The following is a 25,639-nucleotide window of genomic DNA, read 5'->3' on the forward strand; positions in this document are numbered from 1 at the left end:
GTAAGACTTGTGCAGCCGCAGCCCTCGTGGCTAGGTTACTTCGGCATTCCGGTGCCTGCATAGCCTCCTTACTCTAGGGTCCCGAGTCCCTCGCTTCTGACTTGCCTTATCGGGTCCGCCCGAGACCACTAAACTTTCCGTGCCCTCGGGCACTTGTTTTTAATTGTGCACTTGAAGTATTTTCTAAGAGCTTTTGGTTCTGTGCTTAGTACCCTGTCCTCATAAAGAGTCCAGGGCTGTTGCGATTCTTAATAAATATACTGTTTATTTTCATAACACTTGTGTGGTGTCCTTTCACTTGGTGTTCAAGGGGTATGTGATGGTATTACAGCTGGCTTAACACGCCCTCTAGAGTTTAGCCCGAAGACTGCTCGTATCCACGCTACTAGGATAGCTGGTCTAAGGTTGACTTACAACCAATCACCATAAGGGTCGTTGGAACGATACATAGTGGTCGCTAGAACAGCGAACGCTGCATATCGGGCCGCCTTCTCACAAGGGGTTTCAGTCTTCCCCTACCTCGACGACTGGTTGTTGAAGGCGGGCTCGCCCCAGACAGTCGTCAGCCACCTCGAGATTACGGCCGACCTCCTGCACCTGCTGGGGTTCTCCATCAATTTGCCGGAGTCACACCTGTGTCCCTCTCAGAAGCTTCTCTTCATCGGAGCGGTGCTAGACTCGGCGCAGTTTCTAGTTTATCCTCTCGAACAGCGGGTTCAGGATATTCAGGCTCTGATTCCGATCTTTCAGCCGTTATCCCGAGTCACGGTCAGGTTGACGCTGCGTCTTCTGGGGCTGATGGCCTCCTGCATCCTTCTGGTGATCACACCAATTGGCGGATGCGGGCTCTGTAGTGGGACCTGATGTTTTAGTGGGCTCAGCATCATGGCAACTTGTCCGACCATGTCTTGATCTGGGAGGACACTGCAAGACAGTTGCAGTGGTGGCTCACGGACTGCAATTGGGTCAGCGGCAGATCCCTCTCCCTACCCCAACCGGAGCATGTAGTTGTGACGGACGCGTCCCTCCAGGGCTGGGGGGGCCACATGGGAGAGGCGGAGATCAGAGGCCTCTGGTCTCCGGCGGAGTCCCGGCTTCACATCAACCTTCTGGAGCTGCGGGCGATCTGGCTTGCACTGAAGGCATTCCTCCCCTCTGTCCGGGGGAGTATAGTGCAGGTGTTCACGCACAACACCACCGCCATGTGGTACTGCAACAAACAGGGCGGGTGGGGTCGTGGGCCCTGTGCCAGGAGGCTCTGTGCCTCTGGCAGTGGCTGGAACATCAGGGCTTGACCCTGGTGGTTCAACACCTGGCGGGTTCCCTGAACGCCAGGGCGGATGAACTCAGCCGCCGGTGTATGACGGATCACGAATGGCGTCTGAACTCGGACGTGGCGCAAGGCCTCTTTCAGCAGTGGGGAGAGCCTTGGTTAGATCTATTCGCCACAGAAGAGAACGCGCAATGTCATCAGTTCGGCGCGTTGGAATTTCCAATGCGGCACTCGCTCGGAGACGCTTTTCGTCGCAAGTGTAGTTGCAGTCTGTTGTACGCCTTTCCGCCCATACCACTTCTGCCCAGAGTGCTGAAGAAGATCAAACACGACCGTCCCCAAGTTATCCTTGTGGCTCTGGACTGGGCACGAAGATATTGGTATCCCGAGCTACTCAGCATGTCTGTCGATTCCCCTATTCGTCTGCCTCTTCAGGAGGACCTTCTGTCGCAGCAGGGGACGGTCCTCCACCCGAACCTGTCCAGTCTCCACCTCCATGCTTGGAGATTAAGCAGCGACAGTTGAGGCCATTTGACTTGCCTCCTGAAGTTTGTAATGTGATTCTGGCAGCCAGGCGTCCCTCCACAAAGTAGGTATACGCCTGCAGGTGGAACAGATTTGTGGCATGGCTGTGGATCCACTCTCTGCCCCCCTTTCTGAGGTTCTCCTCTTTCTTCTTTCTCTTGCCCAGCAGGGCTCTGCTCTGGGCACTATCAAGGGCTACCTTTCTGCCCTTTCCGCTTTCTTAAGGCTACCTGATCAGCCTTCTTTGTTCAAGTCCCCGATTGTTACTAGGTTCTTGAAGGGCATCACTCATATGTTCCCCCCTGTTCCTTTCGTGATACCCCAGTGGGACTTGAACCTGGTTCTAACTTACCTGATGTGCGCTCCCTTTGAGCCGCTTCATAACTGTCCTCTCTGTCTTCTTACACTTAAGACTGCTTTCCTGGTTGCCATCACCTCTGCCAGGAGAGTGAGTGAGCTCGAGGCTCTTTCCTCCAAGCCTCCTTTCCTTTCTGTCCATCCGGACAAGGTTGTGTTGCGGACAAGACCCTCTTTCCTGCCCAACGTAGTCACAGCCTTCCACATCGGGCAGTCCAATACCTTGCCCGCCTTCTTTCTGCCACCGCATCCCTCTAAAGAGGAAGAGCGTCTGGACCCAAAACGTGCACTCTCATACTATCTGGATCGCACACGCCAGTTCCGGGTGGATGACCAACTCTTTGTTGGTTACGTGGGCGCTAAGAAAGGACGGGCGGTGCACAAATGGACCATCTCTCGGTGGGTCGTGTTGTGCATCAAGGCATGCTACTCTTTGGCTAAGAAGGAGCCTCCTGTTGGTCTGAGGGCCCATTCCACTCGGGCCACGGCAGCTACTACTGCCCTTGGCAGTCCCCTTGCAGGACATCTGTCAGGCAGCTACGTGGGCCTCGCTGCACACGTTCGCAAGACACTACTGTCTGGACAGCCAAGTCCGGAGGGATGGCTTCTTTGGCCGTTCCGTCCTCCAGGACTTTCTAGTGTGATTATTGGTTCGCAGACCCACCACCGGGGTTGGTATTGCTGGGGTATCTATTCTAAGGTAAGGAATCTAATACTAACCTGTTTCTTTCAGATGCACAAGTTACTTACCTTCGGTAACGATATATCTGTAAGAAACAGTAGTTAGTATTAGATTCACTACGGCCTCACCCATCCTCCCCGTTCTGCGAACCGATGTCTAGGGTTAAGGTCATCCCCTTTCAGGGCCCTAGTTTCATGGCACCAGTGTTGGTTTTTATCATGGCTCTGCGCTTCTGGCGCGGAAAAGCTGTGTATAAGAACTGACGTCAGCGCGCGAGGGCGGAGTCTTATGTACTCCGGCGACGTCATCCCGGCGCCGACGACGGACGCGGCGCTGCAGATGCCGCCTACGGACGCGCAAGGGTACTGCTACGCAAAAGTTTCCGGATCCAGTCTGACGCCTGGGGATATTCTAAGGTAAGGAATCTAATACTAACTACTGTTCTTACCGATATATCGTTACCGAAGGTAAGTAACTTGTGTGTCTGTAGCTTAGTGGGGTCTCGATGCCAGGCCAACCAGGACTCGGCCACACATTGAATGTCACAGAGGGGATTGCAGAGCACAAACGGCTGCCTGCAACGGCACGGCAAGCAGAGTCCTGTTAGGGTTTCCGAGGACCGCAACGGGGGGGGCAGGACTATATGGTCCACAGAAAGGACCTGAGGGCTATGACGATGCATGAGAGATGTGAAGCGGGTAGTGCCAGCAAACCTGCCACCTCTGACCAGTGCACCGCATGCGATCAACCACGTGGTAATTACAAAGTCTGCAGCAGGCCTGTTAGGAGGCTCTGGGCCTCGCAGACAGCACGGGTAGTAATGTAGCGTCTTGTTGAGCTTGGCAGTCAGCGTCGCTAGCCAAGACAGGCTCAGATTGGTGCCCCCAGTGTGGTGATGTAGGGGGCCACATGGTCATCCATCACTGTGTGGTTGTCAGTGTGAAGGGAGTGTGGCGCAGAGCTCGATCAGCTCGCGTCCGCCATCCTATTCTCCTTGGCCACGCCCCTATCTTCAAGCGTTGTTGACTCACCAAAAATATCAGTTTCAGTGCTTCTCTTTTAATTACATATACTTGATTATAAATTGAGTTGCTCCATCAAAGAGCACATATCTTGCAGAAATATCTGACAGGATCTACCCATGTAACCCAACAGGCAAATGTGGAACCTCTCATTCGGCTTCCGATTAAATAATTTGTGCATGTAGGTTTTCTGATAATTCTGTACTCTTGCCTCATTATCATGCATGTTGTTCACTGATTAGTGTTCTGTTTCCTTGACATTACATATTGGCTACGACTATATGATCTGGATGATATCATTCCTGACTACTTTTTGCAGGTTAACATCACTTGGCAGGAGTTAGTTGCTAACTTTTAAGTTCTTAACATTGTGTACTAAAGAACAGTAAAAACACACTGTCCAGAGTATCTGCCTTTGACATTAGTCCTTACTGCTGCGTTTCAATATGTCAAATAGCTTGAATCATCAGGAGCATCTGTTGACCAAACAACCAAGCATCTTGTAAAAATATCTGCAGACTTAAGAATAATTTGTCTCTAGAACTCTTATTCAGCCAACCTGCAACATTCCAAGAGTCCATTGTCCATATTGAGCCCATCTTGTTCCTGTGATACTCTTTGCTTGTAGTTGTACTTTTATTTGATGTATCAGAGAGGTTTGTTCTCTACTGAAATGTATACTCTTTCTAGCGGTTTACACCCCCCTCAGATTTGCCGGAGGTTGCAGTGATATTACCACCCATGGCATAGCTATCAATGATCTTCCTTTATTCTCTGTCACTGAAAGACACCAACATCAATTTATGCAGGTGTAAGAAAACAAGCATTTTGCAGGTTCACCCCCACCTTTTGCTTCATTTGGACTATTATGTACTGGTGTAGGGACTCTGAAATGCCCAAGCCCTGCTAATCAGGACTCTGCATGTGCTCTGACCCTTAAAATGCTGTATTTTTAATTGTCTTATACCCAATTGGCATAGCCTAACTTACTTGTATGCCCTAGTACCAGGAGTACCCAGGGGCTGTAAGTCATAGTGGCCCCTCGGGGACTGCTGTACTTGTTGTGCCACCCTAAGTGGGACACGGTAAAACATGGATCCCAGTCTGCCACTGCAGACTTAATCAGCACTGTTAAACTGCTAAACTTGACTTTGACATTTAATGCTTTGCAAGTGTGCTCCTGTATTAAAGGGCAATTGGGGGTGCGATGGGATAGTTGCTTACATTCTAGAGAGATAAGGGAGTTTCCAAATGTCAGGAGTTGTTTCTTGAGCCTTGTTGCGCACCCACCACTGCACCAATGCATTACCCTCTGACTGCTGCGTTAATTGCCTCCCTTTCAACCTCTCAAGAAGATGCAGAATTCCATAGTCCCGGTTCGAAGCAAGCTGTGGAAAGTCGCATCCTGTAGTATTTTGGGTTGCATGTGCCAAGTGGAAATAGTGGAGCGTGATTGTCCCTGCCCGAGTTTCACCTGCATTGGATTGTAATCAGAAATGGTGCGGCTGAGATAGTCTGCATGCTTAGCCAGGGTACCTAACCTGGAGTAGAATATTATTCTATTCAGGTGCCCATGTAGCCTATTAGGTGGGGGTGAAATAAAGAGTAAACCATAGAGGAAAGGTTGCGGTGCTGCCAAATGTCAGGAGGCCGCAGTGACTTACCCAGCACCATGGGCCAGATGTATGAAGCCGTTTGCGATTCGCAAACGCCGGAATTCGCAGAATTCCGTCCTTTGCGAATCTCAAACTGTGTTTTGGGATGTATGAGCAAAATCGCAAAACAAAGAATCGCAAAAATTGTGATTCCTTATTTTGCTCAAGCATTTAAGGAATCGCAATTTTGCGATTCCTTAAATGCTATGCATCAAGCTTTTTTTTTTTTTTTTGCTAATCCACATTAAGAAATCGCAAATTACCACCAACTTGTAGTTGGTGGTAATTTGCGAATTCTTTTACAAATGCACTTTTTGGCAGTGGAGTGGTGTGGCTCACTGGTTAGAGGCGGCAGACCCGGAAGCAGAGAACGGCCGGACCAGGGTTCAATTCCCGACGCGGCAGGGTCGTGGACCAGGGTCGATAATTCTCGCCTCGGTGCTTACTCTAACCAGGGATCACACTCGGCAACTCTGGGCATTAGCTTGCCTCATCTCTACAACGGCCCCCCACATTTGCCGGGGATGCCTGGTTTCACCTTGGAGATACCCAGTAGGAACCATCTCACAGGGATAGCCAGGACGGGTTCCCCAGCGGTCTACAGCGCCACGACGCCTCAGGGCAGCAGTGCGCTTTACAAGACACATTACATTTGTAAAGGTGCCATGTGGCGCTCATACATGCCCTTAGGGCATGTATGTGCGCCATATGCGCACACATGTTAATTTCAGGGGTGCAGCAGGGTGTCCTTAAGAGACCCTTGCACCCTTGAAATTATTCTCAATTTGCGATTAGCAAGTTGCGAATCACAAATTGAGAATAATTTCCCAATCCTTCCTATGGGCCTCCTGGCCAAAAGAAATGAATGGGAAATTATTCCTTAATTGCGATTAGCAATTGCTAATCGCAATTAAGGAATTTTAAGAAATCGCTAAAAATTTGCGAATTTTTAGATGCATACTATTTTGTAATTCTCCAATAGCGATTCTCAAAAAATCTCTATTTGAGAATCGCAAATGGGTATCTTGATACATCTGCCCCCATATGGTGTTAGCATTGTGAGCAGTGGATGTTTGTAGAAGGGTAGGAAATGACCTTTCAAGAATTGTCTAAGAAACAATTACATTCACCCCCATTATCCCATTGAGCAATTTGCAATGGCAGCAAAGCCCAGAAGTATATGAAACCAAGAACAAAGGTAGACCCATCAAAGAGCCTTTGCAATAGCTCATATGTCCCTTCCTTATTGGTTTCTGAGGCTGATGGCTGAAACCAAATACCCAATGTGATCTACGTCCGCTACACCCTAGCGTAGGAAGAGTATCCCGCAGAGTAGACCTGACCCTGCTATCTCATCTGCAGCCGGGAAGCTTCCTGATCGTGAAGTGGGTCTCTTGTAACAAAGCTCTGTGTCGCCCTGCTCTTCAAATAGGTATAACAGTGAAGCGCTTGCTAGCCTTTCGCCTGCCTCATATGTTCCACTTTACTGTGTTATATTCTGTGGGGCATCTAGAACTGCCAAAAGCCATCTGTAGAGTGTCTAAGGAGTGAGTCTGCAACAGCAACACCAAACTATAAGAAGCTCAAGGTCCCATAGCACCAGCCTGTCTACCTATAGGGAATGTTAGAATGGCAGTTCCTTTTTAAAGAACTATGAAAACAAAACTTTAAATGGCAGAGAGCACACATCTCTCCGTCCAAACTGAAAGAACTAGTGGGAGAACCTTCAAATGGGGAAGGGATGTATCTCTAATATTACACTGCATGTAGTCCCAAGAAGCCTGAGAATAATAATAATAAGCACCTAATTGTGTGAGGGAGCCTATGAATGCAAATCAAAGCCAGGATTTGTGTGGGGGCGAGCGATTGCAAGGTGCGCTCACCTGAAGCATTAAGACATGGCAGTGAGAGTGAGCGTTACCCGCAGGTAGTTGCCGTAGGGTAGGGGAAAGGAGAGGGAAAGAGCCCCAGTGTATCAGAGGCGCAATCACGCAGCGGCATCAACAGTAAAGAGTCAAAGCAGCTCTACTGCCATTTGAGCCGTGACATCTGGAAGGCCCCCCCTAGACCATCAGAGATAGCTGGCAAGAATTGGACTCTGCATCGCTGGAAGAGACAGTGTGATCGGAGTCTGGAGTCTGTACAGAATCTTGCTGCAATTTCTAGACCTGAAGCTCTGGCTTCCTTCTGTGTGGCTCTCTGTGGGGGCTGTATCTCAGTGCTCCCTGGGCTTAGGCCAGTTATGACTCATTTTGCGAATGCGTTCCCGGGGTGTCCATGTGCGAGCCGTTAATGAGGAGAATTTCTCTGTCCAGTCCCAGGCTGCTATTGGATCTTCACAGAAATGTGAATTGTTCTGAGCTGTGATTTGTAATTTTGGCAAAAATAAATATGTGTACTTAAGTACCAGCTCTCGCAGTCTGCATTCGACTCTGGTGAAAGAGGTCAGCTGACATTGGACAGCATAGGTATAATCAGGAAACCACATGATTTGATGATTGTCCATCTTCAGTGGTTCTGCTGTCCAATCCTCCTAGAGGATTGTGCCCCAGTCCCTGTAATGCAGATGCTTCACCAGAAGTGGCTGGAGTCCAGATCTCAAGGGGGTCGGCATCCAGGAAATCCCAGCCCTCTCAAATGAGAAAAAGGGGGGTTAGTGCCTGTTTTGGCATGAAGGGTTTCATCCACTCTTCCAGATATGACACCGGATCCACACGTTCTGCCATGCCCAGGATCTGAAGGTTACTCCTGAAAGTCTGACTCTCCACGTCCTCAGCTCTTTCCTCTACTCTTCAGCCAGGTAGTGGAGGTGGTTCGCTTCTGCTTGGTTCATTACATCTTTCTCACTTCAGTGTGCGCACGTGGTGTTTTTGTTTTCCTTACCCTACTCAACATAATTCTTTCATTATGCACCCATTATTAAGACGCATTGTGTTGCTATCACTTTAGGTTGCACTGTATTTGGCAAACACGTATTCACGGTTTTATGCATGTATCTTGGGTGTTGTTTTAGTTCCGTCTTAGCTCCACACACTTATAGTTCACACTCTTGAGTTTTCACTGTGTTTGGTCAGTTCTATTGTGTTAGTATTGATCAAATTATTGAGTTTTTTCTCCTGTACACATCTGATTGGATTCCCCTTAATAAGCGGTTGTCTGATGTGTATCAAGCTATATTGTATCTCATTAGATATGAGTTGTACTGTGTTTTCCTTTTAGATTTCCCCTGAGGAAGGGACAGCACCGCCCCGAAATGCATCGGGCTGTTCGCAAGAATCGCATTATTGACATACCTTAATGTTGTAACATTTGTATTGTTCATGATGTAATGATCATACATTGTAATACATCAGTTGAATAGATGATATGCTATTGTAATTATATCATATATTACCATGTTGGTTTATATAATGAATTACTGATGAATACAATCATTTTGCAAATAATATCGTGTTGATCATGAGCTGTTATTGACTGTTGAATATTGTTTTACAATTTTTGAAAGTCCCCAGGGACATCAGTGCACAGTGTTTGCTACCCCCGTTGGCAGCATCTTCTTTCTTCGTCTAACCTACACTTGTAAGACAGCACGTGTTACACTGTAGCACCATTGTATTGCATATTTCTATAGTTTTAGATTACGCAATTATTTTGTTATTAGAGGTGTGCTCTCCCAACCCCCCTTTTTTGCTGGTAATATGAATGCAATATGGCTTCTTTGAGGCTTATATGCGATGTTCTCCTGGAATAGGAAAATAGGGTATGACTACGTCCCTGTATTAGTATTATATATGTTAGACTTAAATTTGAGTTCATGAAACAGACAAACTTGCAGGAAACAAAGAATTTGAAGTAACATGAGATGTTCCAGTCCCAACTGATAGTTATTGTTTCTAGAAAGACATATAATTAAATCTAAACAATATCATTGACTTCGTTATCCAATTATTGAAAGTCACCAATTTAGAGTAGATTGCATTTTAAGTAGTATTTGAGTTATGTATCCCTCAATCCACTAATTATCTGCTGTGTTGTCTAGCTTTTCATGAAGGGTCAAATCTTTTAAAACGTATTTAATAGATTACAGCAGCAAAGGGTGTGAGCAGAATACAAACCAGTGGCATGAATGACCTGCTGAATAGATCTTTGTTTGCCCCACAGACCTTCAAACAATGATTCTTCAAGTGACGACGAGATGTCGCATGAAATAAAAGAAACAATTGCTAATGAACCCTCGCGAGTGGAGCATTCGATTCATGGAGGCGTGACTACCTACAAAAAAACACTTCGACTCTCATCTGACAAAATAGTGAGTATGTTTTGTTATGTCATGAAGCTCATCTGTGAAAGGGTTGCTGTATGGAAACAATCTCCTGCTAATAGCAAAGCATTCCATGATCAATTTTCTAGGTGGATCTGTTTGTGTATTTTGAGAAGGGCCCTTTTTCATGTATGGTCTATTATTCCAGTGACATTAGACTGTTCTGGCAGTACTAAGTAGAATACATTATCTTACAAAATGTCCTCCTTAAATGAATTATCTTTTCTGTCATTTTGAAATATCATTAAAGTCTCTCGCTTCCTCCCTCTTTTTATTTCTCTCCTTCTCTCCTCTCCCAATTTATTGAGACTGACCTATTCTGCCTGATGCCCAATGGAGCTACCTGGTTTAGCTATAGGGGAGATGGGCCGTGGATTACCTCCTTTGGTCGTCACCGCCCAAGTTGGTCTTTAGACAGACTTCCTTTCGTCTCTACTGTTGTCTCTTCCCTTATCCTCACTTTCTCACCTCCCCTACCCCCCACTACTTCTCTCTCTCCTTTCTCTCCTCTCCTATTGTTTTGCTGATTGTTTGATATAATGTCTAATAGTTGATCTTTTTCTGTTATATTGTTGAACCACATTGTTGCACTTCCTTTCGTCTCTCCTGTCGTCTCCTCCCGCATCCTCCCTCTATTTATGTCTCTCCTTCTCTTTTCTCTCAATGTATCGAGACTGAACTATTCAGTCTGATTCCCGACGGAGCTACCTGGTTTAGCTGTAGGAGATATGGGCCGTGGATTCCCTCCTTTGGTCTTAACCTACCCAGTCGGGCTTTAGACAGACTTCCTTTGGTCTCTCCTTGTTGTCTGTTCCCTTATCCTCCCACTCTCACCTCCCTCTATTTATGTCTCCTTCTCTTTTCTCTCAATGTATCGAGACTGAACTATTCTGTCTGATGCCTGATGGAGCTACCTGGTTTAGCTATAGGGGAGATGGGCCGTGGATTCTCTCCTTGGCCGTCACCTACCCAGCTGGGCTTTAGACAGACTTCCTTTCGTCTCTCCTTGTCGTCTCTTCCCTTATCCTCCCTCTCTCACCTCCCCTGCCCCTCCACCACTTTTATCTCTCCTTTCCCACCTCTCCTAATTGTATTGCCTATTTTTTGATGTGTTGTGTAATTGCTGATCTTTTTCTATTACATTGTTGATTCTCATGTAAAGCGCTCTGATACCTTCGGGTCTAGCCAGCACTTATATAAAACTCTTTAAATAAAATAATAACACCATGTTGTGCAGGAGTTCAAACTAGCTTCTAATCTTACAGCTCATGACTGCACTGATACCCACTCCCAATTCCAGCACCCGCTCACTCATAGGCATCCACAGCCTCTTTCTGAGATGAAACTGGCCGCCCAGATGTGGCTCCCTTGCTCACATTGCCACTGAATTCAAGCTAGCCTGGCTGATTAGGGGTGTTACCCTGAAACCATTCCCAGGATGCTTGTTTCCGGTCCAGGGAAGACCTTGCTTGGCAGTTCGGGATGGACGGTTCCCATGAGGAAAAGGGTCAAGACTGATTTGCATATAGCTGGGTCTGAACTGGGTTGGCGAAGTTAGCAGAAGAACGATGATGGATTTAACCCAGATCTAATAGTGACTGGGGTTGAGTGTCTCTAAGAGTTTCAACGCTCCGTCCATCATCTTATTGTGTTGGCTCTGCCTGAGGCAGTCCCTGCATGCTTGGTTTCCAGACATCTGAGCCATCAGCCAACTTTGGTGCAGATCAGCCAGCAGAGATGAGCCAAGATTCACTGAAATACTTTTATCCAGATTCTTTCATACACATCAAATGAATAAATGAAGAGTATTTAAGTCCAGCAGAAGCCATAATATAGTAACCCTGCGGTGGGGTGCATGCAGTAGTTTTTAACATTGCCTCCATAAAGTGTAGCTTGTTCAATCCGTTTTATTTTTAACACTTTCTTTTTTTTTATTTGACTGCATCAATTTGGAGAAGGTGTATTGAATCCAAAAGACAGCAGTTCTTTCTTGTCATGAAGAGCAATGATTATTGTATAAAGATTGTGCAACTTGCAATTTCAAGGGTTTGCAAAAAAAAAAGTTGATGCTTTCTGGGGGCATACTTATCAGGTTATTGCATTAAAAAACACTTCCCCAAACTGGTTGTGTGCTATTTTTGTTTTTACCAGTGCCGCCTCATATCAAATAAAACAGCCATCGGCAAAGCAAATACATCTAACCTTTCAAATGTGCCCACAAAGTTGTTGGCTTTGCCTATGCTTGTTTTTAAAGATTTGTATTTAAAAAAAAAAGAATCAAAATACTCAAGGAAAGCACATATAATTCTTAAGGTATCTTCAAACTACACATTGGATTCATTAATACTTTCAGATTAAAACAATTACATGGGGTAATTTTCAAATACATTTTACTGAGCAGACTTAACAGAACTTAAAAAGAACAAATGCTCATCCATTTGGCCCTCTGCAGTAGCCCAGAGAGCATATTCATGGGCCTCCAGGAGAAGAGACATCTCCGTTTCAGTCATGTTAAATACACCTTTGGCCTCAAGTCCCAGCTGAGTAAGTGCAGCAACCCTCCTCCTTCCCCCTTGACATAAAAGCTGGTTTGTACCAAGGCCTGTACTTTCATGCAATATGTGGAATGCAGGAGATGAAACAAACACAACCCTTGAAGTCTGCTCTCTTGTATACTGTAGAAGTCAAGCTTGGAGGGATGGGGAGGAAAACTGAGCACTTGTGGAGCAATAATAATAATAATAATAATAATAATATGAAATTTATAATGCGCTCAGCTTACCCGGGGGCATCCCGGCGCAACAGACCAGAAGGAGATATTCAGCTAATCACTACTGTGGAAACAAGTGGGTCTTAAGAAGTTTCCTAAATGGTAGGATCTTGGGCTCCGAGCGAATCCTGAGGGGCAGAGAGTTCCAAAGAGACGCCACCTGCACAGAGAAACGCCTGCCCCCAGAACGAGCTCTTCTTACTCTCGCAATCTGATGGTGGAAACTAGCACACAAGGGAGAGAGCAAGAACACACATGCACTTTCATGGAATGCTTTTTTTGAAAAGTGGTAAGTGTGTTCTCCACAGAAAATCACATCAGTTTTTCAAGATTAATATCCAGTCTTTCCAGATCGTGGTATGGAGGACAGAGACATTTTTGTTTGCAGTGAAGTTTCTTTATTTTTATTCATAGAACAAGGGCAGCCGACACGTGTTTCGCCCCCTCTTGGCGATTTGCGCCGGGGCTTTCTCAAGGCTAGGTTGGCTAAATCACGTAGACAGTTGTCGTTTCCATATATTTACAGTGTCCCAAATACGAAAATATAATTCTTCAAAGGTAAAACATTTTTTGTTAGGCTGATGCCCCTGATCCTAAAGTCTTTCCGACATGGTGGAGGACTTTAGGATCAGGGGCATCAGCCTAACAAAAAATGTTTTACCTTTGAGGAATTATATTTTCGTATTCGGGACACTGTAAATATATGGAAACGACAACTGTCTACGTGATTTAGCCAACCTAGCCTTGAGAAAGCCCCGGCGCAAATCGCCAAGAGGGGGCGAAACACGTGTCGGCTGTCCTTGTTCTATGAATAAAAATAAAGAAACTTCACTGCAAACAAAAATGTCTCTGTCCTCCATACCACGATCTGGAAAGAATGGATATTAATCTTGAAAAACTGATGTGATTTTCTGTGGAGAACACACTTACCACTTTTCAAAACTGTCTCTTTATTTGAAGCCCAAGAGGTCCAGAGCTTCGAGTGTGTCTCCACCCACCCATCAATACTACTTATTCAAGTGTTGTTCAAGCCTTAAAATCCCTGGACCTTTGCTACCCCATTCACACTTTCATGGAATGCTCCCTGAAAAAGAAAAAACCTGCTTCACCAAATGTGATGAGTGGAAGGATACATGTTGTCCATTAAAAAGGATGTTAAAAAGGTTATGCTCCAGGGAAATAGACTAATAAGAAGCAAGCGGACTGACAAGAAATGTAATCAATTTGTGGGCTTGAATATATCCCAATGTACATTTTTGGTCTTTCACACAGACCTCTAAAAGCTCTATGTAGGTGAGAGCTAACAACAACAAACTTATAGTGTCCACTGTAGTTTAATTTCAATAGAACTGAACTTAGAGCTCCAATTACATTAATTAATTTAAGAACAATGGACATTGGTATTGAATGATGATCTCTTTCATAATGTTTTTTTTAGTTACTGTTGCCTTCCATTAGTCATTTCTGGTAGAGCACCCCTTCAGAATTGCCTAACCAAATTCTTTATCAAAATTTGCTGTAAAATGCATGATTTTTCCTGATGTACTAAATTTTCTCTGGGGAAGAAATTCATTGGAACCCCTTTCTGTCAGTGTTGCTCACTCTGTGAAACTTGGCACCAACATTTATGCTCACCAGTTTAAAAAAGTCGCCAGCTACCACTGGGAGGATCTCCTGTTCTTTGACTAGAAAACGGTCTGACCTTTAAGGCACTAAGATCATTTTACATTACAGATACCTCTATGAGCCGTAAATCCTACCAGGGTCTTTCAAAGATTCGGGTAGGCCCGCTTAAAGACACCGGATGCAGTTTTAGGGACTACATTTACTCACATTCATAACAGTTAGGGTAGACAAGCATTGTTGTCTTTGTGATCATTACCTAATAATCATGGGGCATCGTTTACATACTTTCAGGCGGTTATGCAGAAATCTACAAAGTCATACATTTTGTGAGAAGTTGGCCTGATATATGATGCTCACTAGTTCTAGTGATCACCTTGTATCAGTCCAAACAACCCTTATGGTGATTGGTTGTAAGTCAACCTTATAGACCATCTATGCTAATGGTAGCATGGACAAAGCAGTCTTAGGCTAAACTCTTTTGGCATGTGAAGCCAGCTGTTTTACCACATATAACCCCTTGAATACCAAATGAAAGGACACCACACGTAGTTATGAAAATAAACAAGATATTTATTACCTAACATACACCTCTGAACTCTTTATGAGATCAGAGGGCTAAGCACATGACAAGACTCTTAAGAGAAATACGATAAGTTGCACAAATTACAATGGTGCCCTAGGGGCACGACAAACCATATACTAAGTAAATGGTATAAGGAAATCGATAGAAGGAATGGAGCTGTCCAGAGGCTGTAGGATCGCTGGGACTAAACTATCCTGACCTGAGGTAAGTATTAGGACACCCACAGGACGCGGGTGCAGAGTGTAAACTCACACGCGAGATGCGTAACAAAGTCAATGGACAGTACAAATTACGAAAAGGTAAGTATTAGACAGTTCCGACTAGCTAGGACTAAACCGACTGGAAATCTGGACACTAGGAGAGTCAATCTACCCTTAAGCACCGAAGTGCTCTTGTTACCTCACCCACGGGCTGCGGGTTCATAGGTGTCAAAGTGTGTCGGGTTTCCCCGTTGAAGTCTATGGAGCCTGGAAGAAAAGATGCTGCAGGCGGCCAGATGGAAGATGTCCGGAGTGATCCAAGGGTGGATCAAGAAAGATGGAGACCTGAAAGCAGAGGGGACAATGTTCACAGTCACTAGCCAGTGACTGGGGTGGAACCAGGAAGGAACCAGATGATGTCGCGATCAGGTGAAGAGTGGACGCTTGACTCAGCAGCCACGTGGACCAGGTGGTGTCTTCGACATCCAGGATGGAGGCACGAGCTGTCCCATGCAGGCTCTCACTGTCGGTGGTGTTGGATACAGAATCGGCGTCAACAGGCCTTGGCAAAGGCAACCCGCGCGGTGAGTGGAAAAGGCGTCTGGTGCGGACCAGGAGGGTCCGGGGTGCTTTTCCTTTGTAGGGAAGCAGGGGCCAGTCTGGAGCAACCAGACCAGCGGTGTGGATTTCAAGGATTGTTGTCTAGGAGGCCACTAGCCAGCCGGCAAGTGACCAGACAACGCGTTGAGCAGCAATCAAGCAAAAGGGCCCCATGCAGATCTCGTGGATGCTGAAGGGCTGATCTTCTGTGCAGGAGCTGCTCGGGACTGGGGCTTCTCAATCCCCAAAGCACTTCGTCAAGGATGCCTCTGAAGTCGTGCTGGAAGCGAAGTGCAGTTTCTCCAAGATGGCCGGTCCCACGTGTCTCGTCGCACCCACGGATCTCAGCTGTGCTGCAGATGTAGGTAGAGGTCGGAGAGGTCTGGGAATCCGGGTCTCGTTGGGCTCTGAAGTCTGGATCCACTCGGGAAGACGACAAAGTGAACCGCTAGGACGCTTGATGGTGCCTGCAGATGCAGGGTGGAAACTCCTTGGCCACAAGGGAGATTTCTTCAGTCTTCTGTGGAGCAGAACGTTGAAGTGCAGAGTTTCTTCTTGTAGAGTTTCAAATCAGGATAATCTGATTTGGAATGGGACCAGCTCCTACCTTTATTCTCCTAAAGGGGGCTGTACTATGACTAGGTCCCTCCTATGGGTGGGGCCAGGAAGGGGGGTGGTTACACCTCTATCCTTTGTCCGGTTTCGCGCCAGAGCTGGGGCTGGAGTGCCCCAGCAACTGGTTTGAACCAGTGTATGCACAGGGCACCTTGTGTGCTCCAGGCATGTCTCATTCCTTTCAGGCCTGTCCTACCTAATACACAAAATCCTGTCTGGGGTGGTGCTAGCACCTCCCAAGGCAGGAAACCCTTTGTCCAAGCCTCCCTCGCTGGAAGGACTCCCAGCAGCAGGAGGTCAGACTTGTGGTGGCAGCATCCATTTTGTGATGCTGAGGCTCGAGTTAACTTTAACCGGGGTTCACAGTTACATACATGTCGTGTCCCTCTAGAAGGGTGGAATGCTACCCCCGTCGCCAGAACTGGCGAGGGGGTAGTATTCCAATTCATATGACACCTTACTCGACATGTTTTGATAATGCTATGCCAAAGTTAGCAATAACCGTGAAGTTATAATGCACTTAGGAGTATATGGTATAGCGTTATCATCGAAACAAGGACTTGGTTCCGAAAGCTGTAGACAGGCTCAGCTCATGCCAGAGCACTATCTCACATAATTCCAAGCACTCTGCCTCCAGGATTGTTAACGATTTACAAAAGGGGGTGGTGATGAACAGAGTGTCTGAGTTAAACAGACCACTCTTACCCAGTCCAAAGATCAGGGCTTGATCCATCACCGTTATTTATCTCACTGCCCCATCCCAGCTCAGAACCTGGCTATATGCAAATCAGTCTGTCCCTGGCCCAGTGCATCATGGGAACAGGGCAGACTAAACTACCAAGCCAATTCTTCACCAGAAAGGAGACAAGCTACCGGGGACCGGTTTCTGGCATTTCAGCCTTCTTCGGCCCGGCTTGCTTGAATCCTGATGGAGCAGTGAGAAAGGGACTCATGTCTGAGTATACCCTGCCACACCTATAGTGGCCAAAAACGATTTACAAAAGGGGGTGGTGATGAACAGAGTGTCTGAGTTAAACAGACCACTCTTACCCAGTCCAAAGATCAGGGCTTGATCCATCACCGTTATTTATCTCACTGCCCCATCCCAGCTCAGAACCTGGCTATATGCAAATCAGTCTGTCCCTGGCCCAGTGCATCATGGGAACAGGGCAGACTAAACTACCAAGCCAATTCTTCACCAGAAAGGAGACAAGCTACCGGGGACCGGTTTCTGGCATTTCAGCCTTCTTCGGCCCGGCTTGCTTGAATCCTGATGGAGCAGTGAGAAAGGGACTCATGTCTGAGTATACCCTGCCACACCTATAGTGGCCAAAAACGATTTACAAAAGGGGGTGGTGATGAACAGAGTGTCTGAGTTAAACAGACCACTCTTACCCAGTCCAAAGATCAGGGCTTGATCCATCACCGTTATTTATCTCACTGCCCCATCCCAGCTCAGAACCTGGCTATATGCAAATCAGTCTGTCCCTGGCCCAGTGCATCATGGGAACAGGGCAGACTAAACTACCAAGCCAATTCTTCACCAGAAAGCTTGTTTCCTTCCCAGTGTAAGAATTGGCTTTTGTAGTTTGGTTTGCCCTGTTCCCATCATGCACTGGGACAGGAACAGACTAATTTGCATACAGCCAGGTTCTGAAACTGGGATGGTGCAGTGAGCTAAAAAACGGTGTTGGATCTAGCCCTGATCTCTTGACTGGGTGAGAGCTTTCTGCTTAATTCAGAGACTCTGTCCCTCACCACCCCTTGTTGTAAATATCCAGGATTGTTAAGGCCTGCCATAGGAGTGACTTATAGGAGTATATGTGTCCATTTTAGGTTTAGATATAGGTATACTATATCTAAAGCAAAGGGTGACTACACCACCTTGCCCCAGCTGATTGATTAGCCAGTTGTGTCAGATTTGGATGGCCAGCCAGGGGTGGCATAATACATGCTGCAGCCCCTGGTAGGCCTTGGGTTCACTTATGCCCTGGGTAGCTATGGTACAATGTACAAGGACTTACAAGAGTGACCCAATACCAATTGGTAAATGCACCTAAAGTACTTGGATGTTAATTTAGAGAGAGAACAGCTAGGCTGTGGGTCTGATTAGCAGGCCCACAGCCAGGGAAAGTCGTAAACCAGTGAGGCAAAAAGCAAAAATCTGGGGTGACCATAGGATTGCAGACCCTACTCTCCTACACATTTCCTCCTAGGGTTTAATAAATGTATGCATGTTTAGGATACCCCAAACCTCCCAAGGTAAATCGTATACAAATCACAAATAGTAGATTTCCTTTCATACTTACTGATGTGTTTTCTGACTACATTTAAAGTGCAGTTACTCCTTAAATTGTGTTTTCTTTTTCTTTTCTTTTTTCTTTTGTACTGCTTCACAAGGTAAATGCATGTTTATAGCATGTGTGGCTGTAGATACTCATGTTTTGCATACTCCTCCATCTAGTGTTGGGTTTGGACAGTACAGGTGTTTTTTCTTTGAAGAAGCTTAGATTCATAGGATGTAGTGTGACATCGCCCATAAAGCGCATTGGGCCCGGCTCTACCCTTAGATTGATGTTTTTCGACATTCTGGTTCAGACATGTTAAACTAAAGAACCGATAATTACGTGTTTGCTTGCGGTAATTTCGGGTCCTGCTTCGGTACGCCAGTTCCAGAGGAAAATTGCAATCACATTTGCAACAATCCACATGATTAGTTCCATATATGGCTCTCAATGCTCTTTTAACACAGCTACCTAGGACTCTGCTGGGGAGAATATCTGCAGAGGAAGTGGACTTCCTTTCGATTCTGCCCATATTGCAATGCAAAATACCTGTGGACTTATCTGTACAAGGCCTGTAACCTCTGCCTCACTCTCCGGAGCACCAGGAGGCCAACTGTGGCTTCTGCCTCGCCTTCTGGTACAAGGAGACATTGAGGTATCAGAGAGAGACAGAGAGATGCTGGGGAAATTAGAGGATGCAGTTTGAGTCGCTGTTGTGCACCTCCGATCTGTATAGGGAGTAGGGTCCCCTTGATGTTGAAAAGTTAGTGGGCCCTTCAGGTGCACCAGTCGTCGAGTGCAAACCCAGGCCTGAGACCGCGTCATCGGAAGTCTCCAAAGAGAACCAAGAGTACCCTTCAGAGTCTGCTGGGAGGACCACATACAAACAGGATGATGAGGTCTGTGAATAATAATTTCAGACACTGGGTAAAGAGAGACCCTCAAAAACGGTGCTATTGTGGGGAAGGGCACCGCTCACGTAGTCCTGAAGGCGTCTTGGATCGAGCCCCGAACTGACTATAAAGAAAACTGCCCACCTACTGCTGCCTTTGGTTCTCGGTCAAAGATGAGAGGTTTCGGAGTCGAGACACCAGGCATGCCCTACTCCAATGCCTTCTCGACCAAAGGGCCCAAAAACCCTGCAGCCAAGGTCTGAGCCGAAACTGAGGTTGTAGAGCCCTTTGACTCCGATCTCAAAAACTTCAGAGGTCCACATTCTTAAGAGATTAGTGGAGGAAGTTGACCCCTGTCAAAAATGCCTTTTTATTCACTCAGACCTAAGGATGCTTTCTGTGAAACCTCCACTGCACAGGCGGTTTCCAAACGTCCTCCAATTCCAAGGAAGAATAGGCTCCCATTCGAGGAGGAACTCTAATGACATGCCTTGGCACCCTGTACCTAAGAAAAGAAAAGACCAAATAGCACCTTTTCTACCTCTACCTAGGACACCAAAGCAGGCGCTGTCCGCGTCACCTTCGCCTACACTACCACCTTTACTGCAGTCACACACACCACCACCTCTTCCTCCACCTAGGCCAGTCTCACCATCACCACCTGCTTCTCCTCCTCCAGAGTGGTCAGTTCACTTCTTTTTATATCTCTGAGGATCATGACTTTGTACGATGCTCAGCCAAACATTCACCACCTGACAATACCTCAAGGGGCACTTTTCGTAAATTACACCCATGAATGTAGTAAAGCGCAGCCAAGGCACCCAACTACAAGCATAGCAACAGCATACCTTTCACAAAGAGAACAACAGGGGATAGTCAAGGGGCAACTATAGAGTCTAAAATAGTACGGGCAGGGTTAGAAGTGGTTCTGGAAAGGGAGCCGATGACACTAAGCACAAACTCATTTCAAGCAAAGCCCATTCCCCCTGCCAGATCACATAACACCTGTTGGGGAAGGGAGGCAGAATAAGGAATTTCCACACACCTCCTTTGGAAATCACCTCAAACCAATGGGTACTTGCAGTAGTTCAACAGGGCTACTGCTGAATTTCACACTTCCACCTCAGCATTCCAGTGCAACGGGTATTCAGCCAGCAGCACCTTAACCTTCTTAAAGAGGAAGTTCAAACCCTCCTTCAAAAGAATGCCGTACAGTCTGTACCCCTATACCATAGAGGGAAGGGCATATACTCTATGTGCTTCCTAATCCCCCAATAGGAACATTGCAGCTCATCCTGAACCTCAGGCTGCTCAACCACTTCGTCCTGTTGGGGCATTTTCATATGACCATTATCAAAGAAATCATCCCTTTGCTTCTAAAAATATATTTTATGACTGTGTTAGACCTCAAGAAGGCCTGCTTCAACATCTCCATCCATCCAGTCTGTCCTTGATACCTCCAGTTCGTGGTAAGTGATAAATTTCAATAGTTCTCAGTACTGCCTTTTGAGATTGCAACGGTTCCACGGGTCTTTGCTGAATGTCTTGCTGTTCTGGCTAAGCACGGATGATGGAGGAGCGTCCCCACGTCTTCCCTTTTCTAGTCTGATCAAGAACAGCTGCAGGAACCAATGCCTGGCACTCGCCCAGACTGCAGTCAATCTTTTGCATTGTCTAGGAAATCTCGTCTACAACCTCGGCAAGTCTCACTGTTCTTAGGATAAATTCTAAATGCTGTCACATGGAAGGCTTACACCAACTAGCAGATGGTAATGGCATTCCAGCAGCTTCTACCTCTTTTTCATTCTACTCACCAGTAAGAACTGTAATGAAAATTCTCTGGATGATGGCATCATGCATAGCAATTGTCCTGCATACTAAAGTAGAGATGCTCCCCCTACAACAATGCCTTGCCATTCAATGGACTTAAGGTGAGGATCATTTAGAGAATCTAGTGTTGATAAAGGCAAGAACTCTACCCTCTTTGCATTGGTGGAACATCAACAACCTGCTTATAGTGAGTCCTTTCTTTTGACCCTCTTCCGCTAGTGACCAATTTCCACGACGCATCGCTCATAAGATGGAGTCTATTTCTTAGCAACATAACTGTGTAAGGTACATGGACCCCACTTCAGCTAAGCAGGCATGTCAACTCCTTTTGCAGGTGGGGAGCCCAGCAGCATTTACAAAAATGCAAAATGACAATCTTTGCCTCTAAGTACCCACGGGCCATCAGCATAGTACTATGGATGAGCTGATCAGTTATATTTGCATACTCATTCTTGTGGTCTTCTGCTTCGTTCTGCTATATGGTCACAGGGCTCCTTGTTGACTTGCAATATCCTTTTAAAATAAGGCAAAGGATGAATGTTCCTTCACTTCCACTGAGTGGGCGAATAATCTCCGCCACAATCACTCTTCTGCCTGTAGTGCCACAGGCAAAGAGACATCCTTAAACATTACGCATTGTTGGTACTACACACTGAAGAGACTGGCTAAGTGGAAGCCGAGAGGGGACAATAGTTGTTGGGGGCATTGTGGTAACCCTGGAACATTAACGCATATCCTTTGGCCCTGACCCAACCTGCACCACTATTGGTCTGCGGTCCTAGCCGATATTAACCAGATGTCTTTTTAGTTCTTAAATCAGCAGGGTGCGCAGCAGGATCCTTCTAGTCAAAGCGCCAGGATACCCGTTGGGTGACAGACATGCGCTATAAAAGATTACCAATACATACATACATACATATATGTATGACACTGATATTCCGCACTTCCCTAGCTACATCTTATTGGGACTCCCTAATGTACTCGCTAATCCTCTGACCTCACCAAAGGGCAAAGCCATCACACTTTCACTTTGTGCATCAAAGCAGACTTTGTTAGCTAGTTTGGGAACAGACGATGTCCCATCAAAACTGGACTGACTTCACAAATTGTGGGGTCTTCTGGGCATAAAAAAACTTAATGCTGTAACTGAACAAAATTGCCACTATTTAATAAAACTTGGGGGCCCTGCATACGCTTCCTCTCCCAGGAATTTAGGGAGCTCTCCTGCTCAACATATCTTAGAGGTCTCCGCTTTACTCTGGGGAAAGACTTTTCCAGTGGAAGAGTTGTAACCAACCCCTGACTGTCTGTGAATAATGATTTCAGACACTAAACCATATGCAAGATCTTTTAAAGTTATCTTGAGCGCAGCCTGAAACTTTAATTGCATATGGTATAACCGCAAACACCGGTTATAGTGGGCAGGTATCAGTCACCATCATTATCATCCATCAAATGTGAAACCTAAACCTTTTCTCCTTTTTGAGAAATCTCTGTAGGAAACAGTTATCTTCTATTATGAACCTCCAAATTATTGCAACACCAACAAACTGGCCTAATTATTTGTACTGAGGTAGCTTTTGATTACAGAATCATGACTTTTATTCAGTGACTGCTTTTGGCTCCTGTTCACCAAGTTCTTCCATTACCTATTGGATGGTTGGGAATGGTCCAGATTGATCATAAAAGTATAAAAACTAGCTGACCAGATACCCTGTAAATGTTAAGATTTGTATTAAACATTGAACTCCATACGTGGAGTTAATGATTGAGTGTCATCAATATATTTACATGTAAGCAAATGATTTGTTTTTAGGCAGTCTGGCTCCAAATTGTTTAGCTTTGATTTATCACAAATAGCATTTTAGTTGACCTATTCCACCAACTGCTAGAACCCATCACGGCAGAGCAGTTAAAGTATTCAACCTGTGGAGTAAGACAGCCAATGATGAGTTGGTCTACTGGTCTGCTAAGAACTAGCTTAACTTTTTTTCCCATCATTTTGTCAGCCTATGAAAGACAGGTAGTAGAGGTGTTTACTTCCCTGCAGGCAATTTCACTTGGACCGTCACTTGCAATTAAGATAATTGCTTGCACGATAGCAGAATTTTCTAAAAGCCCATATTCATTACCTATCTTCGTGGATGATTAACGTTGCTGACATTTGGCTGTGATAACGCAGACTATTTATTTGAAATTCTTTTTGGACTGTGCCTGTAGAATGGATGGTTAAACAAATGTAAACCTATGAAGTAAACTGCTTTCTATATACAGAAAGATAAAAAGGCTTCTTGTGATATTTTGTACCATTCAACAGTGTTTGAGTGTCCTAACCACCTGTACAAGAACAGTTCATATTTAATTGAACTTAGTGATGTTGGTTTCTTTTGTTCTTTATAGGAAAAGCTAAAATTGAGAGATGGTCCAAATGATGTTGTGTTCAGTATTACCACCCAGTATCAAGGAACTTCCCGTTGCATGGGGACCATCTACTTGTGGAATTGGAATGACAAAGTCATTATTTCAGACATTGATGGAACAATAACCAAGTGAGTGATACAAAGTATTGAGTGTTGTCGAATATCAACCCCCACTGTCTAGTCATTGTGAAGGTGATCTTACATGACACCCCATGAACTTAACAACATGAAAGACAATCCAGTAATATGGATCTCCTGTGTCCACGTTACTCCCCACGTTCGGCATTGTAACAAACTTTCTACAGGCCAGATGTACTTAGGTATTTTGCTGTCTAAAACCCTACAATTTGCATAATCACAGGTCCTGTGACTGCAAAATACCCTTGCACAATGTATAAAAGCCATTTTGTGAGACCAGTCTTTCCAATTCGAAAAATGGCTTTTGTGATTTGTTTCAAATTGCAAATAATTGAGGGTGTTAAAGCGGGCCACCCTTCCTATTTACGAGTCTCAAATATATGTATCAATGTTGTGAAACCGAAATTGTAGTCACAAGCCATTTGACGTTTGCCGACACCCAAGCTGGTAACGTAACTAATTTGCATTGTGGAAGTACTTCTTGTGAGACAGCGATCAAGTTCAAGTTCAAGTTCAGAAATTTGTATAGCGCACTACTCACCCAGAGGGTCTCAAGGCGCTTGAGGGGGTGTGGGTGCTTTACTTATCGAATAACCAGGTTTTTAGCTGCTTTCTGAAGGAGGGGTGGTTCTGTGTAAGGCGGAGGTGGGTGGGGAGAGAATTCCAGGTTCTGGCTGCTAAGTAGGAGAAGGATCTTCCCCCCATGGTGGATCTGTGGATGCGCGGTATTGCGGCGAGGGCTTGATTGGATGAACGTAATAGGCGGGTGGGGGTGTAGAAGGATAGTCGTGTGTTGAGGCATTCGGGTCCTAGGTCGTAGAGGGCCTTGTGTGCGTGGGTGAGGAGACGGAACGTTATTCTCTTGTTGACGGGGAGCCAGTGGAGGTCTTTCAGGTGAATGGAAATGTGAGCTTGACGGGGGATGTCTAGTATGAGTCTGGCTGAGGCGTTTTGGATGCGTTGGAGTATTTTCTGTAGTTTGGCTGTGGTTCCGGCGTAGAGGGTATTTCCGTAATCCAGTCGGCTTGTGACCAGTGCGTGAGTGACCGTCTTTCTTGTTTCGGTGGGGATCCAACGGAAGATTTTTTTGAGCATGCGTAGGATGTTGAAGCATGATGATGAGATGGCGTTGACTTGTCTGGTCATCGAGAGGGAGGAGTCCAGGATGAAGCCCAGGTTACGTGCGTGATCTGTAGGTATGGGTGCTGTACCCAGGGCCGGTGGCCACCATGAGTCGTCCCAGGCAGAGGGGGATGATCCTAGGATGAGGACTTCCGTTTTGTCCGAGTTCAGTTTTAAACGGCTGTTCTCCATCCATTCGGCTACTTCTTTCATTCCTTCATGTAGATTGTTTTTGGCGGTGTTCGGGTCTTTGGTGAGGGAGAGGATCAGCTGGGTATCGTCTGCGTAGGAGATGATGTTGAGGTTGCGTTGGCGCGCGATGGATGCGAGGGGACTCATGTAAACGTTGAAGAGGGTGGGACTGAGTGATGATCCTTGTGGCACGCCGCAGATGACTTCGGTGGCCTTTGATTTGAATGGGGGGAGGCGGACTCTCTGGGTTCTTCCGGCGAGGAATGAGATGATCCAGTCCAAGGCTTTTCCTTGTATTCCGGCATTGCTGAGGCGTTGTATAAGGGTGTTATGACAGACAGTGTCGAAGGCGGCGGAGAGGTCAAGTAGGATGAGGGCGGCTGTTTCTCCGTTGTCCAGAAGCGTTCGGATGTCGTCTGTAGCTGCGATGAGGGCGGTTTCGGTGCTGTGTTTGGCTCGGAAGCCGGACTGTGAGGGGTCGAGGGATTTGTTGCATTCAAGGAAGGCGGCGAGCTGATTGTTGACGGCTT

At 46.1% G+C, this 25,639-nt stretch overlaps 1 protein-coding gene across 2 annotated transcripts in view; it reads left to right on the forward strand.

Moving 5' to 3' along the window:
- Positions 1-25,639, forward strand: part of LPIN2 (lipin 2) — a 791,695-nt gene that overhangs the window by 533,878 nt on the left and 232,178 nt on the right. For both annotated transcript variants that reach the window (XM_086965600.1, XM_086965599.1), the window contains exons 14-15: positions 9,676-9,823; positions 23,638-23,786. In XM_086965600.1, coding sequence (XP_086821726.1) covers positions 9,676-9,823; positions 23,638-23,786 — 297 coding nt within the window. The remainder of the gene's footprint in view (positions 1-9,675; positions 9,824-23,637; positions 23,787-25,639) is intronic.

This window comes from Lissotriton vulgaris, chromosome 4_1 (genome assembly GCF_964263255.1).
Source record: "Lissotriton vulgaris chromosome 4_1, aLisVul1.2, whole genome shotgun sequence".
Taxonomy (NCBI): Eukaryota; Metazoa; Chordata; class Amphibia; order Caudata; family Salamandridae; genus Lissotriton; species Lissotriton vulgaris.